Source organism: Pimephales promelas, chromosome 4 (assembly GCF_988280905.1).
Source record: "Pimephales promelas chromosome 4, fPimPro1.hap1.1, whole genome shotgun sequence".
Lineage (NCBI taxonomy): Eukaryota > Metazoa > Chordata > Actinopteri > Cypriniformes > Leuciscidae > Pimephales > Pimephales promelas.
Genome location: NC_142772.1, coordinates 20,060,574 through 20,077,068, shown reverse-complemented (window position 1 = coordinate 20,077,068; position 16,495 = coordinate 20,060,574). Strand labels below are relative to the sequence as shown.

General features: G+C 39.2%; 1 protein-coding gene across 1 annotated transcript in view; it reads left to right on the top strand.

The window, feature by feature from the left end:
- Positions 1 to 12,318, top strand: part of setbp1 (SET binding protein 1) — a 79,136-nt gene extending 66,818 nt beyond the window's left edge. Inside the window, exons 3-4 of the mRNA XM_039661896.2 lie at positions 1,403 to 4,739; positions 8,707 to 12,318. Of these exons, the coding sequence (XP_039517830.2) occupies positions 1,403 to 4,739; positions 8,707 to 9,215 (3,846 nt within the window). The 3' untranslated portion in view covers positions 9,216 to 12,318. The remainder of the gene's footprint in view (positions 1 to 1,402; positions 4,740 to 8,706) is intronic.
- The last annotated feature ends 4,177 nt before the right edge of the window (positions 12,319 to 16,495 follow it).

Here is a 16,495-nt window from a genome sequence, read left to right as displayed (position 1 = left end):
TTTAAAATACCACCAAACTGCTGTTCTCCTTCCCTCCTTATCTATCTGTACTTTAAATATTTGGGTTTTATTTTGGTCATTTTTGGAACAACTCTTCATAAAAGAGTGGAGAATAGGAAAATGAGGGGGTAAAGAGAGAGTAATTGGACTGGGAAATGGTGCAAGCCAGGTTGTAGCTCCAATCGCCAGACTCAATGGGTTGGCACTAACTAACCTAAACAATTAGTAGTACATCAAAACACCTTTAGAAACGGTTTAGAAAACGAACGACAGAACCTTGTACTGTGGTAGCGATTTGTCAGAGGCAAGTACCCTTTCTAGCTAGTTAGTAAGAAATGGTAAAAAAGCCATTAGTCAGTTATACCTAAAGTGACTAAGGTTTTGCGTCAAATAAGAGATGCAGTTGTGAGCTTTACAATGTGCTTTTTCTTTGGCTTCTTTATAGTTCAGCTCAGTTCAGCTCACTTTCACTGTTGTTTTAAGACAAGCCTTTCATAACTCCAGGATGTCATCTTTCAAGGGCACTTATTTATACTCTTCTAAACTCTTTTACCACATTTGTCTTTCCATGCATTTCTTTAGTTTATGTCAGAAATTCTGTGACTAAAAACAAACCAGACTCCAGGAGACTAAATCATCTTTTACTGATGCAATCAGACCTGTCAGTGACAAAGTAACATAACATATTCCTACCACTTTCTTTAAAGCCCTTTAAGCTTTAAACAATTAAATACTCTTTATACGATGATACTCAATTGGTTCTTTTGTTGTTATTTTTTTTCTTCATTTATTTTATGCAGTAACTTAAGTATGTACAATTTCTATTTTCTAAAGTTACATTTTGCATTTAGTCTCTTGTGTCTTTCCTGTTATGAGCATGTTGAAAACACTGGGACCCCAGATGTAAACTAATCTGAAACCGCAGCATAGACTGTCTTAGCCTCAGCTGCAGAGCTCTGAAATGGAAGTTGACCTGCTGAAAAACAAAACTGTGGTTAAACTTCATTACCGCCTGTAGCTGTTGGCTTTGAAAACAGGATGGCTTTACAGAACATATCCTAGTATCAAGTGCTGATCTTGCAATACGTTATTTCTAACAGACCAAACCACAAGTCTCAAAGGCTTGCACAATTGTACACAGTATTATATGCTTTCAGTAGGTGTGGCCCACAAGCTGAGAACTTGGCAGCAAAACAGTAGTTGTTATCAGTAACAACATGTAGGTTCCTATTTAGTTTTTTTATATATATATACATATGAGGTGTGAATGTTTCTCTGTCAATCTACCTTGTGTAAGAGAATGAAAAGCATGTGTAGGTTTACTCTTCAAATATTTAATATTATTATCTTGACATAACATTGGTCTATTTTCTAAATTCTCCCTTTTGTTTTTAATTTTCAGACCTACGAGAGGCCTTATAAACTTGTGAATAAAACTGATAACGTGATGATGGAGAGCACAAAACCAAAGCATGAGTCTAAAAGCAACGACATTCACCACCTTAACTGGACAAAGACGTTGGATGCTGTTGGAGATGGAGTGTACCAAGAGCAACACAGGCCAGAACAAGAATCAAAAAGAGAACTAGCATGCACCAACAAGAACCCTTTGTCAGAACCCAACACATCATTTCCGAAAGCGCAAGTTAAAAAGGGCACAAACAATTCATCTGGAGGTCTCTTTGCATCTGCCATGTCTTCCCCAAGCACTGACACACTAGCATCATCCCCAGTTGATACATTAATGAATACCCCAGCTGACTCAAGTCTGTTCTCTTTTAGCAAAGACAAAGGCTTGCAGGTAGTCACCGAGCAGGTTTTTGGGAACATCAAACGTAAATATGGTAGGAAAGACCCAATGAAGGCCACAACCACACATCATTTAGCCCTTCAATGGGTCAAAAAGATGGACAGAGATACTGAAAACCTAGGAAGTACTAAGGAAAGACAACCATACAAAACTGATAAAAATGAATTTGAAACTGAGGAGCCTGAGAAGTCAAGCAATAGGACAGATGAGAGTAAGACCACATCAAGCTGTGGCACCCTTCACGCAGATGAATCTATGAGTAAAAAGCGAAAAAATAGAAAAGTAGTTGAAGATAACTTATCTGATTCACAAACCACACAGCAAGTTGAGAAGACTGATAAAACAGACCAAGGGAGCACAAAACCTAAAATGTCAAAGAAAATAGATTTCATTGCACCAAAACAATTCGGTGTGAATTCACGAGAGAGCGAGGAAGACAGTGCTGGGACAATGACTGATGATGTTGAGATGTTTCAGAATAGACAGAGGAAAACACTAGCTGGGAGACCAAGATCAATGACTGATGCCGACAAGCAAACAGAGGGTAGGCTATCAAAGGTCAAGGACAGGTGGTCTTATTTAAAGTCCCAGAACTCCTCTCCTCATAAAGACGTGAATCAATCTTTGTCCATTGAAGATCCACCCTCTGCCTTCCCTATTACCCCATCCAGCCCACTCTACACAAACACAAACAGTTTGACAGTGATTACTCCAGTGAAAAAGAAACGTGGACGCCCCAAGAAACAGCCGTTGCTTACTGTGGAGACAATTCACGAAGGAAGCGCAACAAGCCCAGTTAGCCCTATCACTCAAAATTCATTGAGCACTTCAAAAAGAAGGAGGAAGCATAATATGTCAAAATTAGTGCAGTTGGCCTTGAACAAATCCCCTCCTGCTCAACAGTTAAAACTCAAGAAATCAGGTCAAGAAGGTGTCCTTAAAAAGAGGGCAAATAAGAAAATGAAACTGGTCAAGATGCAGAGCATTTTGAATGAACTTTTGTCCACTTCTAATCCTGGCAATCTTGCCTTGAAGTCCAATGTTCCAGTTTCAAATGCCATGACGACCGTGGCATCGACAATCGAGGCCCGTTTTGGCAAGCAAATCAATGTCAGCAAGCGTGGGACTATTTACATAGGCAAAAAACGGGGAAGGAAGCCCAGAATTGATCTTCAAGCCCAGCAAAATGAGCACAAAGCCAGTGATAAGCACTCGTTGCCTATTTCAAGTCCCTTCGAGAACCCTCTAGTGCCTTCTAATACATCATCCACGACCGGAATGCCTTCTCCCAGGGTCATGCAGTCCCTCTCTTCTCACTCTGCAGCAGGTGGGACAGCTCACCCTGGCACCACAGATACCAGCCAGCATGACCTGAAGACAATGCCAAATCTACAGCCTATCAGTGCATTGCCCACGAAAGCGCATAAGGGCTTGCTCAGTAGTAACTGGAAGCTGTCACCCCCAAGACTAATGGCCAACTCGCCATCCCACCTGTCTGAAGTGGCTTCCATCAAAGAAGTCACCCTATCTCCAGTAAGTGAGTCCCACAGTGAAGAGACAATCCCTAGTGATAGTGGAATTGGCACTGACAACAACAGTACATCTGACCAGGCCGAGAAAGGCCCGGCATCCCGTCGGAGATACTCATTTGATCTCTGCAGTTTTGATGCCACTGAGGCAGCTGTTATTGAGGCAAAGAGCAAAGCAGTGAGGGGGCACTACCAGAAGCGTGTCACTGCGGTCGCTGTTGAAAATTTCTTTGCTCAAGAGAGCCTGAAGAAGCAGAAGCATAGGAGGAAGCGAAAGGCCCTCCAGAGCCAGGACGACCTGCAGTTTATGGCTGACCTCGAGGAGCTGGTTAGCAAATTCCAGGTCTTCCGAATCTCTCACCGCAGCTACAAATTCTACCATGAGAATTCCTATCCCAGCATCTTCCGTCTTAACTTTGACCACTATTACCCCATGCCATATTATCCCTACGACCCTGTGCACTATCTTCGCAGGAGCTCTGATAAGTCAAAGAGGAGGCGTGGTCGGCCAGCCAAGTCAAACGAGCCAATATCAAAGATGCCTTTTATTCAAGGGTTTGGCTGCCCAGTGCCTGGTGGCAATTACTATGCACCCTACGCGATGCCTTACACATCCATGCCTCTTGCCACAAGTATGATAAACATGGGCTATTATGGTCAGTACCCTTCTCCCTTTTACTTATCTCATGCGCTTGGACCTTCTGCCTCTCCTATCATGAGGCCACCAGTCCCTCCACCAAAGTTCCACCCTGGTGCATCCTCCAGTCTCACTGCTCCTAGCAGACATCGAGCAAAGAATATGCCACATGAGATGCCTTCATCTAGAATGAGCGACTCCCATAACCCTTCGAGCAGCTGTTTGGGAAGTGTCTGTCTCCACAAACGCAAGCACAAGCACAAGTACAAACATAAAGAGGATCAGTACATCCAACAGAGGGAGGATATCGGTGGGCTCTTCAGTGGAACCCAGAGTCCTGCCTTTCTCAGCCTCTTGAACGAGAGACTCGAGAATAACTCTCTGTCCAAACTGAAGGACAAGCAAAGAGGCAAGCAAAGCACAGATGCTTCGCCAAAAGCTTCCAGGAACTACTTTGAAGTAGACACTCTCTCATCATTATCCTTATCTGACTCTCAGCATTGTAAACGCACTCGAGGAGAGACTCTAAACAACTTCCTTAACATCTGCACTAGACAACCACATGAGCGCCTGCGAGCCAGCCAGGACCAGACACTGGACTCCTTCAAGGGACAGCACTTAGAGGATGATGATTCTAGCGTTCAAATCAGGAGGCATAGCTTGGAGAACTTTGCTGCATACAGGGGAGGAAACATGGCATCTTTCCAAGGAGGTAGAGAAGAGAGGGCCGAGCAGATGTACCAGTCCAACACATCTGTAGCAGGTAAAAATAAATCTGTCTTTATGAAATGCATTCCGAAATATTGATGCAGTTGTTTATTTTTTTATAAATTAACATTATTTTGCTTTACCAAGCAGTGATTAGTTGGATACAAGTTAAATCATGTTCTATTAGGAACAAAATCTAGAGAAACAAATGTGCTTTCTGAACACTTTGTATTCTGTTCTCAGTACATCTGGCAAGCAAAGTGCAATGCATGGATGGAGACAACTATAATTCACAAATTTCTCTTTCCTCCCTTTTCGCCCCTGCCTGCCAATGTTTTTTTCTTAGAGATATATTATTCACACGTTTTGATTTATATTCTACAGACATGCAATAAAAAACCTTGCCTCTTGTTAAAAGAGCTGGAGAGAAGCCAGAGGTTTAATGAATCCAGTCTACTCCACTGAAGGGGAATTGCAAGCCCAAGGCACAGTTAGATTACATTTTCACTCCCCTAGGGGAACTATGAGGATGACTCACATTCTGCCTGCTACCACCCACCTCCATGAATTTACTCGATGCTTCAAAGAGCTAGTTTGTTGTACTTAAACAGAAATATGACATACATCCCACCTAAGTGTACATCTGTGTTGATTTCAAAGCGCAGATTTAGATAAGCATGTTTTGACAGAATTGCCTTTTTATGGCACTGCTAGTGGCATCATGCAATAAAAGCAGCAAAATGAGGCTTTAATATGCTCAAATTTACATTTAAGGTCACATCTCATTTACGATTAATTGGTTATATTTGCTATGGAATCATGGCATGACGACAGCACCTTTTTCATAATAAGGCTATTAATCATTGTGATGGGAGTGTCTAGTTTGGAGATTGTTTTTCCATATTTTAAACGTAAAATGATTATATCATGTTGCCTGACTTTATTAAGTCCCAATTAAATTTTGTCTAACATCTGTCTATCTGAACTATCTCACAAAGAATAAGATTATATAAAGGACTAAATAAATGTATCCATTAGAAATATCACCTTTTCACAGGCTTTTCAAAGTATAGATCTTTCAGCTCTTTAAACCCTCATTAATGTAAAACCTAATGCCACTAATTTTCTAGAACAGGAATTACACCATTTGATTGTACTGGTATAGTTTCATCTTTCTTTACACTGCAAGAAAGAAAGCCCACATTTGCTTAACAAGGGTTTTGTGTATTAAATGAGTAGCTTGCCTTGACAATCGACTAGAGAATTGGCAGGGCAAAAATGTGATCTTACACCACTGTATTTAAAAAAAAAAAAAATATTCATTTACCTTTGAACTGTGGAATTTGGTTGCCATGGCAACAGGAAGTAGGCCTCCACTACCGTGTAGAGCGGAGCTGTGGGGACAGCGGCGAGGCAAGTCCATAAATTGCTGCCACTAATGAAAACATTGTGCACAGGATGCAGGTAGAGATTTCAGGGAATAAATGAGTTGTGACACTCCCTTTGAAAATGAATGTCTCTGTCCAATGATTTGTTGGCACTTGGGAAGACTCTGCAAGTTTCCCAGTGATAAACTGAGGCCAGAAAAGGAAGGGCTCATGTTTAGTCAGGCACACATTTTACTTTATTGAAACCAAATGGGCTGAAGGAGCCCATGCACAGCTGGTTAGTGACCCATGCACATTTTTTTTTTTTTTGCAGTTTTGTTTTGTTCCAACTCGCATCCAAAATAGCCCTGTTGATTATTTAGAGATTGTGGTTGTCATTTGATTTAACATTGCATTTTAATGCTATAATGAGAAGATTCGAAGCTGGATTAAGAATTTGGAACGAGTGTATCCTGTTTTTGGGTTTGCACAGGTGCACTCTTAACCTGGAAATGCATAGGCATAGAGCGCCCTGATCTCAAACATCTTCCACAATTATAGCTCTTGTTTGTTTTCATGGAAACCTACCAGATGGAGTGGCAGTCAACAATAAAAGAGAAAAAGAGACCTCTCCAGAGATATGAAAAGTGTGCAGGAGAGATCTTAGATGTGGAACACACATTTTAGGCAGCTTTAGGCTGTCTGAACTCATTTCAAACAAGGCTGCCAGAAACCCAGCATTTCCTCTGGTCTGGGCTTCCTTCCAAAGCTCCAACGTGAAGTGTAGATGCAGTAAATTAATCACAAATGTATCTGAAGCCTCATAGTTTATTACTCACATTTACAGACGCATCTATTCATTGTGAGTGTGAACACGCTATGTTCACTGATTGACTGATAAGTGGGAGGTTCCCGATGTTTCCTTATTATGTGCATGGATGCAGTTATCCACATGTCATGTGTTAAGTGAGCTGTTGCTTCACAGTCCTCTCCTCTCATGGGGCATTTTTCCCGTGTTCGCTTATTAACGCTTCACTCTGTTAGACTGACAGCTGATAATGATAAACTGCTTGGCTGTATCAATTGCTATCAGATCTGTATATGCAGGGATATTTATACACCGGCTAATACAAATTAGGATGTTGACACATTGGATTGTCACATCATTAAGCACAGAAGAAAGTTTATCTCTCTCAGTCTGGCTGCATACGTCATGACTCGCTCAGCGGCCTCAAGTTTACTTTATAAATATCACTGCTTCAGCTAGCGAGATGATGTGCAATTGAATTATTTTATAACAAACGACTGGCCAAATGTTTACCAGACTGGCCTCGCACATTTTTCACAATCAGTGTCTCATAGCTAGGGATGGGAACCGTAAAGAATGTAATGATTCCAGTTCTGATTCCTCTTATTGATTCCAGTTGCTTGATGGTTTCATTGATGATTATTTTAGTACTTTTAGGGAATAAATATTTAGATTAAATAAATGCAATTCTATTGCCAAATGATAAGATAATTTCAATAATAATTGATTTTAAAGGGTTAGTTCACCCAAAAATGAAAATTAAGTATGTACTCACCCCCATGCTGTACCAACCCCATAAGACCTTCGTTCATCTTCGGAACACAAATGAAGATTTTTTTTGATTAAACTTGAGAGCTGGATCACTACCACATAGACTGCTTAAGGGATTGAAACTTGACAGCCCAGAAAGTCAATGAAGAAAATGTTTAAATATTCCATGTGACTACAGTGGCTCAACTATAAGTTTATCAAGCGATGATAATACTTTTTGTGCGAAAAAAACAAACAAAAACAATGACTTTATTCGACTATTCCTTTTCTTCCTTGTAGGCCTGAAACGAGACTTCAAGAGATTTCCACGACGCATGCGCTCATGATCTCTTGAAGTCTCGTCTCAGGCCCACAAGGAAGAAAAGGAATAGTCAAATAAAGTCGTTATTTTTGTTTGTTTTTTTCGCACAAAAAGTAGTCTCGTCACTTGATAAACTTATACTTGAGCCACTGTTGTCACTTGGAATATTTAAACATTTTCTTCAATGACTTTATGGCCCGTCAAGTTTCAGTCCCTTAGGCAGCCTATGTGGTCATGATCCAGCTCTCAAATTTAATAAAAAATATCTTCGTTTGTGTTTCGAAGACAAACGAAGGTCTTAAGGGGATGGTACAGAATGGGGGTGAGTAATTAATGACTTAATTTTCATTTTTGGGTGAACTAACCCTTTAAAAGTATTCTTGCAAAAGGTATTTTTTAAAAGACGGGTGGTGTAAATGCAAACACATAATTGGCCTCAACTATATATTAAATCAAATACTACACCAAAAAAAGTGGTATCATGAGAAATACTGGCAAAAAATGATGTATGTTTAACTACACATTGTCAAATGAAAAACCAATCGATACTACTCTTAATTAAATTCAAATTGGTTGTGCTGTATATTTTTCAGTTGATTCCGTAGCGGTGTAGTGTAGGAAACTCGGTCATAGTATTTTAGAACTCGTCGCGGAAATGAGAAACATTAACAAATGTCATTTAATTATGATTTTTTTTTTTTTGGAACTGGTTGTGAATAAGCTGTTGCTTGTCATTTTCATTGATTTGTTTTGTTTCTTGTCCTTTCACCTCCAGACCACAGTTCATACAAGAGGAGGTACAAGGGCAACGAAGTGCAAGACATCCAGTGCGACATGCGAAAAATGTGTGCCTTCTCCAAGATCCTCACCACCAAGAAAAACCTGGATCACGTCAACAAGATTCTAAAAGTCAAGAGACTTCAGAGGCAGGCCAAGACAGGGAACAACATGGTGAAGAGGCGCCGAGGGAGGCCAAGGAAGCAGCCGCTTTCTCTCGAGGAGGGATTGCTGGGTCAGATGCCAGTTCTTGAAAAGTGTGTGGACCTTCCTGGGAAGAGGAACCTTCACACCGGTCTGGTGCCTGCTCAGCTTGAGTTCTCCAACCATGACTCCATCACAGACGCCATTGAGTCAGTGGTACACATGGCCAGATCCCAAACCAACCCGCAATCCACGCAGGGAGGCAAGCACTGGCACAAAGTTCAGCCGGAGCTCCAAATGGAGCGTCCAAACCGCAGAGGAAGAGGGTACAGGAAAGAAGCAGCCACTCTCTCCTCTCATTAGCGAGGTTATGACAGTGCACTGTGAGTTAGCCTTGTGCTTGGGTCTTTGTATCGTTTCTTCGGTTTGTTTTGATCTGAATTCTACTGACTGACACATTTCAATGGGCATTCGCTGAGAATTCGGATCATGGTTGTGGTCTAAAGAGCTCTGCTTTTTTTTCAGTGTGTACAATTCTATCACATACTTTATTATTGGTCTCAAGGAGACAAACTGAACTTTTACTTTCCCAAAGCCCATAACCATGAGGATGTTGAAAATATGGCTTTAGCCATAATCTACCAGCACATGTAAATGAACTTCAATGACAGTACTGTGCACTTTTTTCCTTTCTTGTTTTTTATTTCGCTCAAGCACAAAGCACAGATCTTCTGGCAGAGGTTGATTTCACTGGTAACTCACCGTTAACACACGCTTACATACGCTTGCCTGCGCTCAGGTGTGTTTCAGGCATGAACTAATGGCAATACTTTCGGATGATGAAACCCTTTTCAGTGATGTTTTGACGGCTATCGTTTCACTGTACATAGCATCATATTCTACTAACGTTTCAAATTCAAAGTATTTTAGATCTACCTATACTGTCAGCATATCAAATCAAAAACCATATAAGGTTTGAAATGTTTTTGTTCCGTTTTTAACCAAATAGAAGTAGAAAGTTTTGTTCAAATGGAGAAACATATTTAGTCGTGTAATCTTAACGAAGTGGAATCACTGCAGATCGAAGGCTTGTTGAAGACACAGGACATCAAAACGCATCCCAGTAGTTCACAACAGGCTTGATGGAAAAATGCTACGGTTGCATTTAAAACCAACAAAGCACTTATTTCTTTTCTTTCTGTTTCGTAGAACAAGTTTGAGTGGGCTGAAGTTTTAGTGGCAGTGTTGGTTTTTTGCTTTAAATAATAGTGATATTTTCATGATCTGACTGGAAAACAAGTTCTTATTCGAATGAGACGCCTTCTCCAGAGACTCTTTGAGAATGTGCCTGCTCTTGTTAACTAAAAAATAGTACGTCTATATACCTGTCAGTATTAGATATCTCCATGACCAAAGTTTCAGTGTAGTTGTCCGTCATAGGATAGATTGGTTTCAGTTTAGCTGCTTGTGTATATTCCTCTGAATGGTGTTGTGGCGTGCTTATTTTTCGTTTAGTCTGTCATTTGGATTGGAAAAAATACAAAACAGAATGTACACTGAAGACTATATAGGTGATGGTCAAAAATCAATCAAATATATGTCCTACGCGGTTTTAGAAACAAGTTACACTGATATACGTAAGTGACAGAATAGATTTGAATGTGGTCCTAATTTGAATAGCTTTCCATTTGTTATATCGATTTCTTAGTTTTAACATATATGTGCCTTATGTTTGTCTATAAATCCATAACATGTTCAGGTACTGATGTCAAGATATCAGTCTAGAATGTACATAATAGAGTTTGCTGCCCTGGTTGTGTAATGTGTTCCGTATAGTAGGCTTCATTCTGTCTATATACATACATTTATATACATATATACAGTTCAGTGACCAGGTAGCACATCTAGTACGCCTAAAGACACTCAAAATATCTCTATAACCAAACCCACGCAGGGTTTTTTTTTTTTTAAATGAATACATGCTTATTTACTATGCATCAGGTTATTGCTGTGAATCCACTTTTAGCATTTAATCTTTTGTAAGCTTTCTGTTTAATGAAGTGGTCTTACTGAAAAAAAAAACAAAATTGAAATCTGAACCGTTCAAAAGAATAGTGCTAAAACTGACTATCATTTCTTTTGCAATTCTAGTCATTGTCTAGAGGAGAAAAATCAGCCTCTAAGCAGTGCAGCCTTAATCAAAAATTGAATTCAACAAATTGTCCCCTGTAAATAGTCGACCTTGCTGTATAGCTGCGTGAATCATGCCTAAGAATCATGTCGATATGTTGCACTCACAGTTGTCCAAAGCAGGACGCATGTAGTGGCTTAACATGCCATGTGGTGTTATGAACTAGTCTGTCCTCGTGATAACTTGCAGTGCATTAAAGCTCAAAGAAATAATATATGCCGGCAGCTATTTGCCTCAGCCAGTTGTACTGGACTTTTTGTAGGATGTGTTCCGCTAAACACCTGCGAACATTGCCAAAAATGTTGACCATTTATTAGTGCTTTGGGCACCGAAAGCTGTTTTAAAACAAAATGTACACCGTAGCAGTTTTCTGAAACATTGTAGATGATTATAATAGGTTAATCAAACGTGGCTTTGGTAACAAGGCCTGGCAGCTCAAATATGCTCGGCTTCGGTTTTAAAATGCCAGATATATTTTCTCCACCAGCTGATAATTGGTGCCTTGTGAAGTTAAGTGTATTTTTTTATGTTCCTGCTCCTAAACGTCAATAGCGACTTTGTCGAGTAAATGTTTCCGAGGTCACCGAGAGAATGTCATCCGCTCAAATGTACTATAGTATTTTTAGTTTGTATTGCTATTAATGAAGTTATAATACAAATGAAGTGTTAATCGAAAGTGATATTCCTAACAAGGACGCAACAGAAGCTCTTATCGCTCTCTAAATTTGAATTCATGCATATGGTGTTATGACCATTTTGATCATTTGATTTCTCTCTGCATGCTCTATTACATTGTATGCATATCAATTTTAGAAAAAAAAGTCAAGATGATGATCTTATACATTGTTTGATATGTTTTTTTTTTTTGTAATGGATTTTAAATTCATAAAGCATTTTGTACATTGTATGGATATTAAAAACAGCAAATAATGGACGTATATAGAGAAGAATAAAAACTGATATACACAAACATATGCATTGTACATAGAATGTATGTATACACATTCATGTTTTGTGTAACTGTGTATACAGACATGTTTATAAATACAAGTACTACCCTGTACATATGTACATACATATAAGCTTGCATGTATTTGGTCATGTTTGCCGTTCATGATCTTGTAGTTTTATTTTTTTATTTCTTTTTCTTACTGTAAAGCTCATTTTGTGCAGCCATCTCCGGTGAACAGTATTGAGCACTTAAAATACAGTTGATCTTGTTCATGTCATTCATTGTGCAAAAAAAATTAAATAAATGAATTTATCGAGAGCTCACTTACGTTTTTTTGCCTTTTTTTTTTTGCAAAGTTCTTAAATGTACACTATTGTTAAAAGTTCAAAACCATTCAAAAGTTTGGTGCAGTTATTTTTTTAAAGAAATATATTTAACAAGGATGCAATATATTGATAAAAAGGGACAGGAAAGACTTTTACATTATTAATAATGTAAAATAAAATTAACAAGGTATATATATATATATATATATATATATATATATAATGTATATATATATATTATATATATATATATATTAGGATGGTTTCATTCCTGTAGCTCAAACAGTATAGCTTTGCCACTTGCAATGCCAAGTTCATGGGTTTGATTCCCAGGGACAGCAAGGACTGATGTAAATGTGTACCTTGAAAATGCAATGTTAGTCGCTTTGGTTAAAAGCATCTGCCAAATACATTAATGTAAATGAAGGATCTGTGACACTGAAAACTGGAGTAATGATGCTGAAAATGCAGCTTTATCAATACCAACACATGAATAAATTACATTTTAATATATTTTACCATATATTTTGAGTGAAATTTGTGTGATTTATATATTCAGTCCAGCTAACATTTTTCCTAATATGAAGCACTCTCAATCCTTGATTCAAACCACATTCTAATTGTAGGATATTGTATATCTTTCCAGAACAGTAACCTACAGTAAACCAGGAAGAAGTCTTGTTATTAACCTGAAGAATCTTTTATTTCCTTAAAGACACACACCCTTGGTGAATGTAGGAGGTCTCTCACAAAGATATTTCAACACCATTTCCCATAAGGAACAAACCTTTGGTAATTCCCAGAGCATCGATATATGTGGCAGATTCTTGTTTACACTTCCTGCATTTCTTATTGTGTAAGAAAAAATAAAAAGTTTTATGAAGCTTTACTGGTGTATAGTAATACTGATGTACTGATCAGATTACCTCTTGCTTCCTTCAAATACCTCAAGATATCTTTGCCAAATCAATCTCAGATTCTAGTTCCTGTTCTAAATCCTTATACACCTTTGATAAAAATACTAAACAAAAAGCATTTAAACTTTCTGACTATAGATTCTGATGTAGCCAATATAATTTTGATTAATACCGGGTAAGCTCCTTACTTCCCTCCCTAATTGCAGGTATGACATCAAATGTATTATGTTACTTTGTCTTTACTATTCTTATGCCTTTAAGGAACCAGTTTGCTTTTCTAGATGTCTGACTCAAGTTGCAAATTAAAGGACTGAGTCAGATTCAGGGTGATTGCATGACTCTGCGCCAGCACAGAAAAAAATATGATGTGGTGAACGCACATACATTTATGCTGTCTATTGCACTTTACATTGTACTGTACATTGCACTCAACTTTATTTTTTTTAAAGTGATTCCAATAATATTTCAAGCAATTCAAAACCTTCATGGCAATCTGAAGTGTCTCAGATTTAATAATCCACTATTTAATTATTCACTTTAATATATCCACCAAATTTTCTTATCAGGCCCCATAACAATAACATTATAAACTTATATCTGCTGATACCGAGATTGTGGCTGATATATTGTGCAATGCTTCCCTAAAAATAAATCTCCCAAGATTGTTCCTTCTGGATATAAACCCTTTGAAAATGACAATTTTTATAAAGGAGATTTGCTACATGCATAATAATTGACCATCTCAACCTTGAACTTCATTCGTTACTTCAAAAAAGGAAAGCCATGTAAGCTCTTTATACAAAATTATGTTTTCAATTGTAGCTTAATGCTGTCAATAGAATAAAATGATCATTAATGATCAATGGCATGTTTTGTAATTAACATGATGTACAACTTTAAATTTGCATATAAATGCAGTCGTATGCGCCATTCCAACGCGTTCTCATCCTAGGGCGTCATATAGGGACACTTTAGAAATTTCGTCTAAATCCAACGCACTTGGCACCCTGTAGCGTCAATATAATATGCACAGAGCTTTGTTCGGTTATGGTAGGTTTAGTTCTGGGGTAGTGTTAGGGGTAGACCACTAGGAGGCGCCTTCTGGTCGTATATCTGCGTCTCATATTGACGTTAAAGGGTGCCATGTGCGTTGGGTGTAGACAAATTGTCAAAAGCTTCAGTCTATGACGCCTTGGGATGAGAACGGGCTGGTCTTTCCCCTAGTTCTTCAGCTCTTCACTGTGCTTCTAGAACACCATCATGTCACATTTTCGCAAGAAGAATCTAAGTGACTCACATTAGCGCACTTTGGTAATTCTTGTCGAAAACTAAGGGAAGGTTTTTAGCACATATTTAGCTTTGATACCTGGATAGTACTCACAATTGTCCACCTTAGGCTGGATCTCTTCAACCCGATGCATGTGTGCGCCGCCGGCAGCTCTATCGTTACGCACTCGAGCGTCGTGGAGTGTGTGTTCGGCGGGGCAGTGGTCCAGTCCAGTCTTTGGGTGCTAATCCAGAAGCGGCGATCGCCATGTTTGGAGAATACGGAGAGTTGGGATGATCGTTTGGAGGCCAAGGAGTGTTGGTGTAGTGTTCACAACAAGGTTGCTTTGGCGTCTCTGAGTTTAAACCAAACTTTGACTGTCAGGGTGATGATTCTGTCTCACTTTATCCAGGCGAGGAATACTCGCGGGTTCTATTTGACTCCCGTAAAAAACAGTGCTAGAACTCGCCTGCCAATCTATCCAGATTTGGAAGAAGTGACCCTGCAAGATAGCGGGTGCAAGTAAGTTTAAGTATGTTGTCAATAAAAGAAATGTGTTTAGCATACAAGGCCTTAAAGGGTTAGTTCACCCAAAAATGAAAATTCTGTCAGTATTTACTCACCCTCATGTTGTTCCAACCCCGTAAGACCTTCGTTCATCTTCGGAACACAAATTAAGATATTTAAGATATTAAGATTGTTCCTGCATACTAGTCCATAGGCTTCTTGAGGGAATGACTCTTGCTGGCATTGAAAAGTCATTAAAGACATCGTTAAAATAGTCCAAGTGACTACAGGGGCTCAATCTTAAGTTTATCAAACGACGAGAATACTTTTTGTGCGCAAAAACAAAAAAAAATAACGACTTTATTTCAACTATTCACTTCCTTCTCTATGGGCCTGTAGTCAGTTAACGTAGTGTGATTGTGTAAAGCTACGTCACACGTAGGCTCACTATACGCTGGTCATGTGTGTGATGCGTGTGACGTACAATAACAGAAGCTTACGCTATTAAACTAGTAACCTGACTCGCGCAGAGGGAGAAATAAACAAATAGTTGAAATAAAGTTGTGTTTTTTTGTTGTTTTTTTTTGCGCACAAAAGTATTCTCGTCGTTTGATAAACTTAAGATTGAGCCCCTGTAGTCACTGGGACTATTTTAACTATGTCTTTAATTACTTTTCGAGGACAGCAAGTCATTCCCTCAAGAAGCCTATGGACTAGTAGTGATCTTAATATCTTAAATATCTTAATTTGTGTTGCGAAGATGAACGAAGGTCTTACGGGGTTGGAACGACATGAGGGTGAGTAAATACTGACAGAATTTTCATTTTTGGGTGAACTAACCCTTTAAGTTGTTGATTTGGCAAAACAATCAAAATGCATTAGAACCGCTAACCTCACAGTCAGGCTGTGTGCCGACAAATGAAAAAGCAGTGATACGCAATATCTTGAGCAGTGGCGCACACGTGCGCTAACACCGTGGCTTCTTTGTACAATTCCAGTGGGGCTATCGGCTGTGATTTCTTTCAAGCTGTTTCTTTTTTTTAGATTTTATTTTAGGTCTAGCGCTGCTCATATCTGCAAGATGTTTAGAAGCGATGTTGGCTCTGCTGTGCCATTAGAGTATAAGATTGTTCGCCTATTTGGCCCGAACTGCTCATGGGTGAAGACAGCAGGGGACAACCAGTTACAAACACATGTACTTGTTTTACATTTACGAGCTCTGGGATTCCTGATAAATCTCAAAAGGGGCTCGCTGGCCTAGAGTCAGCGGATGTTATATCTCGGTCTGGAGATGGATTCAGAGCTGAACAGAGGGCAGAGGATTTTCACAGCTGTCTGGCTCAGTATTGACTGGGAAGGTTCACATGTTTTATTCTTACAGTATTGAGACTGATGGGGCTCATTGCCTCGATTGGGATAGTATGGCTGGGTCACCTTTGTGCGTGGGTTCCGGCACTCGACGGTCGGTAGCATTATGTAAGCC